The following is an 11096-nucleotide window of genomic DNA, read 5'->3' as shown; positions in this document are numbered from 1 at the left end:
TTGAAACAATAAATCAGTAAATGACTGGCTTCTGAAATTTAGAATCTGAATCTTTTAAGGCTGTGGTGCTCCCGCACATTTCTACTACAGTTTTTCCTTCCACTTAACTTTCAAGTCATATTCTTAAATGCAAGTCGACCAGTTTCTTTTACAAGGTCCTTTAGGAAATTATTATACCCTCATTTTGTAGGCTAATGACAAAATTTGGGGTCTTGTTGACAAACATAAAATATTTTCTGTATGGATAATCTTTATTTTGGCATTCTATAACAGTCACATTTTTCTCAGAAACTGAATTTCACGTTAGTTTTAGCTGTAAGTAACAAATATCAAAGCTTAATAGGAAAACTTTAGAGTGTAAAGATTCCACATTACTTACTTTCATACTAAATGATTAAACTAATAGACTTTTAATGGTTTTGTAGGGTTTTGTTTTTTTAACAGTCACCAAACTGGGTTTAAAATGTAAAGATAATTAAACTCTATTTTTTTTTTTTTTTTATAGCTGAACCAAAGCAGCGCTCCTATTGGCCACTGAGAGGGCCGGCTCCCCGCTCCAAAACCCCTCCCCTGACGTTTACAATCTGTTTTCTGAGCGAATCATATAAGAGCCGCTCAGCATCTCCCACCCAAACCATTATCTCATCTAATCTGAAAATCTGTAGGAGAGGAAAAGGCTCTAACATCTGAGCGTCGGTGAAAGGGGAGGTGGGCTGCAGAAAGCGAGACCAACCCGGGCGCCGGTGGCACCTCTGAGTTTCCACCTCTCTGGACTCCTTTTAAAAGTCATTTATTTATTGCTTGAACTAGAAGAAAAAAAATATGCAGTTAGAGAATATTCTTCCCAGCGCTAGCATCAATCTACCCAAGACTTTTTACAACCTGTCCTCGTCGGACAGCGCAAACAACAGCCCCAGGCCGTCCTCTCAGCTCGACTACCAGGAGGTGGAGCGCACAGAGCCAGAAGCCAGCAGCGCTTCTAAGAAGTACCTGAGCGGGGTGGGGGCCGGGATGCTGGGCGAGGCGGAGGGAGACAACTATAATAATAAGGCCGACGGGAGGAAAGGCTCCCCGGTGCTTGGGGAGGACGAGCTGACGAGCGGCCGCCGGTACAACATAGACGAGCTCGGCTCAGACAGATACTTCATCTCTTCCTCCCAGACCAGCTCCGACATGGCCAGCCCCTGTTCCTTGTTTCCATACGCAGGACAGACCGGCTCGGTGTACAGCGGCTCCAGCGGCTCCAGGTACCCGGCCTCCTTACACTACGGATCGGTGCTGCCGCCCGCGGGCTTCACCGCCCCGTCCGTGTGCAGCGGCCGGAGCCAGTTCAGCAGCGGAGGCTACCAGTTCAGCCAGGGACCGGGGTGCTTGTACCCGTCCTACTCCGGAACTGGGACGGGGATCGGGTCCATGTCTCTGCCGGGGTCCGCGACCGGAGCCAGGGCGCAGGTTTATCTGTGCAACCGGCCTCTTTGGCTCAAGTTTCACCGGCATCAGACCGAGATGATCATCACCAAACAGGGCAGGTAAACGGACTGATTGTGCTGGTTTAGTTTGACATCTTATTTTTTCCAATATATTTTTTATCGACAAAATTCAAACTAAAAAAAAAAACAAAACATACAAACAAAAGAAGACAATCGGAATATTTTCAAATCTTAATCAGAAATGAATTTTAATTTGTAAGAAAGCGCAAGGCCCGATCAACCAGTTAAAGCGCAAATATAATTTGATTAACAGGTTTTGCGCAATTTTTTGCACATATTTTAGTAATTATTTTTGTCTTTTCCTTTTTTCTGCAGACGGATGTTTCCATTTCTCAGTTTCAACATCACCGGACTGAACCTCACGGCCCATTACAATGTGTTTGTAGAAATAGTTCTGGCCGACCCCAATCATTGGCGCTTTCAGGGAGGAAAGTGGGTAACCTGTGGAAAGGCGGACAATAATATGCAAGGTGAGTAACATAATTAACAATAAATAAAAATCGGTTGCAGATGTATACATTTTTGCTTGTTTTTTTTTTTTAGTTTTTGTTTTTTGTTTATTTTTTTTACAAAGAAATAAGTGCGTGTGCAAAATATAATTTTAGGTGACTGGATATAGTTTGCACAAAAAGGCCTGTAAAAGAAAACTGTAGTTTTTATTGGTTTAAAAATAGAATGATGCAGTTTTTGCCCTCAGTAAGATGCATGCTCATTTTTTAAATGTTTTGAGTTGTGATATTATTGAATCAGTTGCCTGCATCAGTTTCAACAGGTACAATTCTAAGGAATTGAATCTTGAAAATTGTTTCTTTTAATAAACCAAAAAAAAACTTCATTTTATCTATTTATACATTAAAATTTATAATTTTCTTTATGAATAAATAGTTAATCTAAATAAAAAAAAGGGGAAAACAGTTTTTTTTCTCTCTCCTTGAATTCAGCACACTTTTACTATCTTATAAAGTTACATATTCTGTCATGATGTACCTTTTGAACTGTATTTGAATTATATTTCTCAATATTTATCACTTTATCTATTTTTTCTTTTTATTTTATTTTATTTTATTTTAGGTAACAAAGTCTATGTTCATCCTGAATCTCCAAACACTGGTGCTCACTGGATGAGGCAAGAAATCTCTTTCGGCAAATTAAAGCTTACCAACAATAAAGGGGCCAACAACAACAACACACAGGTTAGAAAACTAAATTGTAAGCTGACAATAAATTTGACAGCTTTTTTTGTGCTTTGGGTTGTTGAATGAATGGTTAGTTTGATGCACACTCTGGAGTGTCAGAGACATGTAGCTGCTCGTTTTTTTTTAAATGCAGAGTGTGAAGCATATCGCCATTTCCTATTTTCAGATGATAGTCTTGCAGTCGCTTCATAAATACCAACCACGATTGCACATTGTGGAGGTGACTGAAGATGGCGTTGAGGACATGAACAACGAGGCCAGAACTCAAACCTTCACCTTCCCAGAGAACCAGTTTATAGCAGTCACAGCCTACCAGAACACAGATGTAAGGTTTTTTTCAGATGAGATGCAGCAGCTTGTTTTCTTTAATATCAGCATGCATGCATTTAAACTTTAAAACGTATTTGTGTTAAAATGCTCATTATTAATCCTGGGATTTTTATTGTTTGTTTCAGATCACACAGTTGAAGATAGATCACAACCCCTTTGCAAAAGGCTTCAGAGATAATTATGACTCGTACGTGTCCTTAACCTCACACACTTAACCTCTTTCTTTTTCTAATGCATATCTGCGGTTCTACAGAATTGTTATAAATATAAATGTCCTTATAAACAGGATGTACACAGCTCCAGAGAGTGACAGGCTGACTCCGTCTCCAACAGACTCCCCTCGCTCTACCCAGATTGTACCCGGCGCCCGCTATGCCATGCAGCCTTTCTTTCAGGACCAGTTTGTCAACAACCTGCCTCAGAACCGATTCTACACCGGCGAACGTGCCGTCCCCCAAACCAACAGCCTCCTCTCCCCTCAGAGTGAGGATCCCAGTGCCGCTGCTTCTGCCCAGCGCTGGTTTGTCCCCCCAGTCCAGCAGCCAGGTTCCAACAAGCTGGATCTCTCCTATGAAAATGACTATTCCACCAGTAGCCTGCTGTCGTACGGCATCAAGCCTCTGTCTCTGCAGACCTCCCATGCCCTCAGCTACTACCCAGACTCGGCCTTTGCATCTATGGCTGCAGGCTGGGGAACAAGGAGCTCCTACCCACGCAAAATGACAACAGGTCTGCCCTGGTCCCCTCGCCCAAGCCCCCCAGCCTTTGTAGAGGACCAGCTGGGGACCACTAAAGAAAAGCTGCCGGAGGAGAATGCTCAGCCCACCTCAACCTGGATCGAGACATCCCACTCGTTGAAATCAGTGGACTCTAGTGATTCTGGCGTGTACTCCATGGTGTGCAAAAGGCGCAGGATGTCCCCAGGGGGCTCAAGTACAGAGAACTCTCCCACCATCAAGTGTGAGGATTTGACTGTGGAGGAGTACAACAAGGACAACCCAAAAGGCATGGGTTATTATGCATTCTACACAAGCCCCTAAGACTGTATTTATTTAAGCTATATATAATTATTTGGTTTTATCATTGAGTGTTCTCCAGTCCTTGTTAATGTCTTTTTTTTTCTCTTTTCTCTAAAGGTGCCAAAGCTTAGTGTTTCCCCAAGCAAGCTGCACAAGGTTATTTTCCCAGGCCAACCCTTGTCACGAGCATAAACATGCATAGTGATTGTTGTTTTTGAAAAAAAAAAAAAATCAAGCATGTTAAATTTAAATTATTTTTTACAACTTTTTTTTTTCCTTTTAAAAAAGTGTTTTCTACCCTGCCACCCCTGCGTATTTAAGTCATTTCTGTTGTACAGTATTTGTGCACTTTAGAATGTGATGTATCATGTATAAAATGTCTTCATGGGAGTGTTATTAAATGGAAAAATAAAATGGCTTTTCTTAAAGCATTGTCGAACATCTCTTCCTATGTATGTTTTTATAAGGAAGTATGGCGCTTCATGAGCCGCCTTCTGCTTACTGACATCGATGCGCTGCAGATAAAAACAGATTGATAGAAACATGGCTGCACCGCCAGAAACAACAAGCGGTTTAAACATTTTTAGTTTACTTAAAGCACAATAAAATATTTCAGTAAATCATTTCAGATTTTTTTTAAACCCAAAATATCTATTTAAAACTTTCAACAATTTGTTTTTGAAGAATTGCTGGTTTTATTTTTGTATCCTAATTGATAAATCTGCTACATTAGGATTTGTCTATAACTGATAGGATTGGCTTTTACAGTTTATGCTTTTTTTGTCAAGGCTTCTATGATGTTTTTTTTTTAAAGGGTATGATTAAACAGCATTTAACGTGTTTATGCAGAAACTTAGGGTATTTTGCAATATTTTTACACAGAACCCCTGGTTTTAACAAACATACTAACCAGGAATACTTGGAATAAAATGAATATATTTGGTGAAATAGGTTAAGTTTTTGAACTCTTTACATCATTAGACAAATTATACTTCGATCAAACACTTAAAAGAGCAAAAATCAAAGCATATACTTTAAAAGTCAGTTTTATTTCAGAACTATTCAATATGCACATCACGCAGAAAGATCAAATAATCCAGTGCAGAAAAATAAGCAAGCTCTTTGCTCTCACTGGTCAAAATTTAAGAATTAAAATTCTTTCTTTTTTACTGCCAGGTTGATTCAGTGTTTTCTTTGCTTAAAACTGTACAGTTTACACTTGAGAGATTATGTATTTACAACTAAACAGGTTTTATATGCATTATAAAACGACCTATATAAACAGCATTTTGTATTTTATTATCAAAAATATATTTAACAGCACATTTAATTTTTGCATTCGGTTAAATATTTGCGATACTTTATAGAAGAATTTTCTCTCACAGATATCGGGTTGAAATTATAATACATCTGACATAATATATATTCGTACTAACGTTTAAAAAAAAAGGTGTATCATAGCTTTTAAAGGAGGCTTAACAGAAATGGTGTCTTTATTTAACATCAAAGTTTTTGCAAATAAATTGCAATGCACCTCGTTAACATAAGTCAATTTTATACTTTTAAAGTTCAACCTTCATTCAAACTCTGTTAAATATACAAGTAAGATGAGAAAGGCTAAAAATAAACTAGCATATGAAAATAAAGCCCACAACAGGAATGGATTTCCTTTTTCTTTGCTTCTTTGAGCAGAACACAAAGTACAGAGAATTCATTTTTATTCTGCAAATAAATGCTACATTAACACCCGCAGCACACAATGCAAGTGAGCAAAGAGTAATTTAAATATATAGGTTTACACAATTTACGAGCTGACAACATAGTTCTGGCTAAACGCACAGGAAAGCGAAAAGTCCTTTCTGTTGTTGCCATGGTGTTTTCACACATTTTATCATTAACCTAAGCAATGCAACATACATGCAAGGCGAGCACACATAAAATGTGAAAAACAGGCAAAAAAAAGGGATTCAGCTTCAATCCATCTACATGTAACCTTCAGCTCAACACCTCTATTTTTACCGTATGTCTTCAGCCTCTCCAAAACTGTATTCGTAAAGATAAGAAGAGGGAAGTCATAATAGTCACTTGGCTCATGTTTGAGGCACCTGATTTTTCCCTCAACAAAAAATCTTCACATCCTCCCCTATGAGGACCCCAATTTGAATTGATTTACATACTCAAATTCTAATTAATTCTGTTGTCAGACTCCTTGACAAAGTGAGGAGTCTGACTAACTCCAATTAACACCTCCTAACAAGGTAGAGAGCTTGATTGCCCCGGCCTCTCAGGAAAACTGTAAGGAGGAAAAAAAAAAAAGACTGGTTGAGGTGGGAGGTTCAGGCCTCAAGAATAAAAATGTTTTCACTTGTTCGTGTCAGCAAATTGTGCTCCAGAGCAGATGATGGTGTTTTTCTTCCCCCTTTTTTTCATGTCCTGACCCCTGTTGATAATTTGTTGTGATACAGAGAACAGCTGTCAAGATTATAACCGGACAAGCTGCACAGCAGCCACACTCCGTGCGAAGAATAGCTGCAGAGATGTGCGACAATTGAGGAAAGAGGTCTTTCTGGAAATAGCTGTTGTGTCTCGCAGTTAGAATCTCAAAAATAATCGACTTGGCCCCCTCTTACCAATCAAGCATCAGGTTAATGTTCCTCTTAATGCTTAAAACGACCCTTTTATGTTGTACATAAACAGTTATTTCTATTCTGTAGAAGTAATCTGAAGTTTTCATGATACTTTTTTGTTTTAGGTACGACTCAAGATTAAGGATACGAAAAGCATTGCACCATAGAGTACTTCCTCTACAAGCTTACTAACTCTGTTGCATCTACTTTTTTTTTTTTTTGCACATGCATACAGCATTATTATTATTATATTAGCTATGTTGGTAATCAGCTACTGCAGAAGTTATCTTTATAAAACTTCTGTTCACAGAGTGATCAATCAAAGCTAGATTTGCTTTCCAAACTTTCAGGATTTTATTTTAAATTACTACCAAAATCTTGAAAACCCTTTTTTGCATTTCATGTGAACTTTTCAAAAAAAAAAGTGGGGCATAATTGTAAAGCTTTAGGAAATAATGGACATTATTGCTTTAAATAGCTCTTCTTTCTAACAAACAATTACAATCGGACTTAGGCCAATATACTCTGTTTAGAAACAGCTTTTTTCGACCCATACAGCTTTAAGTCTATTCAAAGTATGTTGTTTTATTATTATTATTATTTTTAACAGTTATGTACTGGACAGACTGAAATGGTTGCCGCTTTATCTCAAGTTATATTTGATGCAAAACACCTGGAAACTTACATCTTCAATATCATGAGTCAATCTAATACAGAATCGTCTCTGATTTTACACAATAAAGGAATCTGACTCCAGTTACAATAATCACAAGTAAATAGTGAAGTCTAGGACGGTGAAGGCAGGACAGAGTGGTGGGGGTGGAGATGGGGGGTAATCCTTCTGACCGCACCGGTGGACCAGCCAGTCTACTTCCCAAATACAGCATGTGGGGACTCATCCCTATCCTGCTTTGGAACGATAACAGTGGTTTCTTCTGCAACCCTGAGGAGCTTCACAGACAGATGACAAATACACTTTGATGTAGACCATTCCGTTGTAAACCACTACCTTTTTTGCAGGATTTTAACGTATCTAGCTCCACTCGTCTCCATGATGCTTGACCTGCTGTGCTTAACAATGGCATTTGTGTCATTATAATGATATACAGTGATTGATTGTATGACAATGAATGGAAAAGTTTGTAGCTGGACCCAAAATGAAGAGGCTGAGGCAGAAATGATTTGTTGCAGATTTATAGCTGCCAAAGTATAAGTCCAAAATAAAATATCCAAGGAACATGGGAACCAGAACAGAGTTAACAGGAGGTGAGTGACAGGAACTGATGAAGGCATGACATAATGAAACAAAATACAGCAAAAACTAACTGCAGAGGAAGGATATATATACAATGAGTTGGAACAGGTGAGCAGAGAAAGAACTAAAAGAAAACCAATGGGAAGGAAACTGACACTACAGGGCAATGGAGAGTAACTAGGAAATAACCTAAAGATAACTGTAAACAATGAATGACAAAATAAAACTAAAGCAAATACCAAGTATTGCTTATTAGGAGATAACTAAAAGAATAACATAAATCCAGGCCTAACTGAAAACCCAAAGAGAAAATTAAAGAGAACCAAAAATCCCAAAATGCCAGATCATAACATGTAACATTTTGGTCTTTTACATATTGTAGCTGGGTTTTACAAAAGCTAGATATGGTTGTCATTTTAACAGAATGCTTACTTTTAGATGTTTGCTTTGGCCTCTATAGATTGAGAGTTCTTATGTCAGTAGATTCCTTTTCAGCTACTTTCACAAACAGGCCAAAATTTTGGTGTGCAAACTGCCAGTAATCCTTTTGAAAGACGTAAGCAACGGATATCTGCAGCGCCTCCATGGGTCTTGTTGGCCCTTCTCAGATAATTGCTCAGCTGTCCTAGCACGCCAGTTTAAGCATCTCACCCTGGTTTGCATATAAGAGCTTTCTTCTGCTTTTTGATGATGAATGGAGCATTGGTCTATGATTTTTGAGATATTATTTTAAGTGTTAATTTACATAAGAACAATTATTACATTATTATGCTCCAAGCACATTAAGGATAGCTTTACATTGAATTAGTCTGAGATTATACAGGCTCTATTTCTTTACAGAACAGACGTGATCCAAACAAAACAACTGAGATTCTTTTGATCGGATTAATTTATAGTTTATAACATTTTCATACTTTAAAGTTATCCAGAACTAAACCCCCTCTCCCTTCCAGTGTTTGTCATCATCATGCTGATGGTTTAATAATGTTCTTAAACAAACCACAAAAGTCTTAACAGAGCAGCTGTATGTATTCTATGATTAAATTACAAACAGATGGATTGTATTTGCTAATTAGATCATCTCTCATGGCATTTAGTTTTACTTATTTAAAAGGTAAATGGATATCAGACTGTTTTTTTGCTAAATAAAGAAGAAAAAAAATACAAAGTCATAAGAAAGTTTTATTCCACTTTATAATTTGGGCTATTTTGTTTGGGTGTTTCGTGTGAAATCCACATAAAAGAAAGAAAAACACATTAAGGGTGTGGTTGTAAGATTAAAAAAATAGTAAAAGCTTAAAGGGCAAGTATCTAATTCAGCTTTTATTATTGTTTTTGTGCAGTATTAAATCTTAACAGGTGAATCTTTGGAGCACATTCTGTCTCCAAAAAGCCAGGAACAAGTCAATAGTTGGATCTTTTTCAGGCACTCATGCAAGAAGTACAGTAATCAATAGACACCTTTACAGCATGCTTCTAGAAACTCAGTTCATGTTACCTCAAAAGAGATATGCGCAATGGGATATAGTAAAGAACTGCTCTCAGAGCTCTATTGTTGTTAACATTTCAGGTTACAATCTTTGCAATCGAAGTTTTGCCACAAAGGGGTCCACAGACCCTCCATTTAAGGGTATTCTCTGCCACACAAGGCCCAAGAGGACCCAATGAAGGGGTTTGTAGATCAAACAAAAAGAGCAGCGCATCTTTAAAACTTCATGTATCATACGTACGTGCATGGACAGCGTCATGTGTGTTTGACCTTCCCTGTGGCCCTCTTTTGATTTCCATGTTGAGACTTCATGTAAGGAGGTGCTGGGGAGGCTATAAAGATGGTGTACCCAAGGAGGGCTGACATCTAAACAGGGATGAGGGCCTGAGGCTGTTTCCTCACCTTCAGTCACACACTATTACTGCTCTCACTGACTAAATGCAGCCACGGGGAGACCCTTGTCTGGATCTGGATTTTTATTTTTTTTTTTACCCCCTTTTAAAAAAAAAAAAAAATCAGGCCCGACTGAGACAGTTGCAATTATGTTTCCTCTTCACACTACATTTTCTCTTTTGATGTGTTGATAAATGTCACCTCTCCTAAATGATTAACAAGACTGTAAGAATGATCCCGAATTGTTCCTCAGGGACAGTTTGAGTCTCATGCGGTAACTCAGTTATTTGTGAAGCATTCACTTGTGATCTTGTTAATCAGTTTTGTTTTAAAAAGGGTTGGTATTTAGATATGATGAGGTTAATGTCATTAGTCTACATGATTCAGAATCATTCTTTTAAACTGTATTAGAAATTATGCACATGGTTTTCTCCTCAATTAAAAAAAAAAATCAACATGTTTTTGGAAATAAATTACAGTCCAATATGTCTTGATTGTACTTTACAGGAACTTTAATATAGTGAAAACATTTCCAGCTATATTCAACCAATGCTTTTTGAAACATTTCCACAGCTGCACCAAATGTACAGCTAGAATATTTTGCAGTCGTATTCCTGTCACTTTTTTTTTAGCAAAACGTGCAAGAAGCTTGCTTCTCCAAGACAATGGTAATTTTCTGAAACACTAAGTATAGAAAATTAGTTGAGATAATTTTACTAATAAGGAGCTGTAGACTGAAAGAAATAACAGAGCTAATGTAGAAGAAATGCCCTTATCCCCTTTAGGTGAGACCTAATTTCACACACTTTATTCCATCTCTGCTCAGTCAGACATAACTGTCAGTGCCAAATTGGTCAGAGCAAAGGATGTTGGAAGTGTTTTCTCCTAACAGAAATGTGATCATGGCTGATATAATGCAAAATGTAAAAAAAAATATGCTCACTACTTAATATCTTTTGCTGTTGAAGTTCTTTTGTTTCAACTGTAAATGCTCAAAATGCAATGAACTTTCAGAGTCTTTACAGAGTTTAGTAAGACTCTATAAATGAAATGGTTACAGGAGATTTCTGCATGACAACTAAAAGACTTAGTGTTGCATGCCTAAAAACTGCACCGGGCAAGTGCAGACCATACCACATGTCAAACCAAGCAAAACCAACCGAAAACATCAAACTATTGCAAGCCAAGCAGAATAAAAGATATAATTGCCACATACGGCCGCTTTCTGGTCACTGTGCTTATTGAAGCCCAGACTCAGATAGCTAAATTAAAAGCTTGATTTGTCCATTCACTTTAC

The 11096-nt window shown here is 37.9% G+C and overlaps 1 protein-coding gene across 2 annotated transcripts; it reads left to right on the top strand.

Moving 5' to 3' along the window:
• Positions 1-629: 629 nt before the first annotated feature.
• eomesa (eomesodermin homolog a) lies at positions 630-4463 on the top strand. Of its 2 annotated transcripts, XM_038277016.1 has the most exons (7): positions 630-1529; positions 1806-1960; positions 2562-2683; positions 2853-3011; positions 3142-3203; positions 3303-4021; positions 4153-4463. In XM_038277016.1, the coding sequence occupies exons 1-7, from the start codon at positions 823-825 to the stop codon at positions 4164-4166; spliced, it is 1938 nt and encodes a 645-aa protein (XP_038132944.1). In that variant the 5' UTR covers positions 630-822; the 3' UTR covers positions 4167-4463. The 2 variants fall into 2 exon arrangements, with proteins under 2 accessions (XP_038132944.1, XP_038132943.1); XM_038277015.1 differs by having other exon boundaries at positions 3303-4463.
• Positions 4464-11096: the final 6633 nt, after the last annotated feature.

This window comes from Cyprinodon tularosa, unplaced genomic scaffold (assembly GCF_016077235.1).
Source record: "Cyprinodon tularosa strain WSP-4 unplaced genomic scaffold, ASM1607723v1 ctg13, whole genome shotgun sequence".
NCBI classification, from domain to species: Eukaryota; Metazoa; Chordata; class Actinopteri; order Cyprinodontiformes; family Cyprinodontidae; genus Cyprinodon; species Cyprinodon tularosa.
The sequence above is the reverse complement of the archived record's forward strand: the minus strand, read 5'-3'. Positions and strand labels throughout refer to the sequence as shown.

Excerpts from the sequence above, each read along its gene's own strand:
- eomesa (XM_038277015.1), top strand. The coding sequence starts at position 823 with ATGCAGTTAGAGAATATTCTTCCCAGCGCTAGCATCAATCTACCCAAG. Across the intron at positions 1,530-1,805 it reads ATCATCACCAAACAGGGCAG|ACGGATGTTTCCATTTCTCA; the intron begins GTAAACGGACTG and ends TTTTTTCTGCAG. Across the intron at positions 3,012-3,141 it reads CAGCCTACCAGAACACAGAT|ATCACACAGTTGAAGATAGA; the intron begins GTAAGGTTTTTT and ends TGTTTGTTTCAG.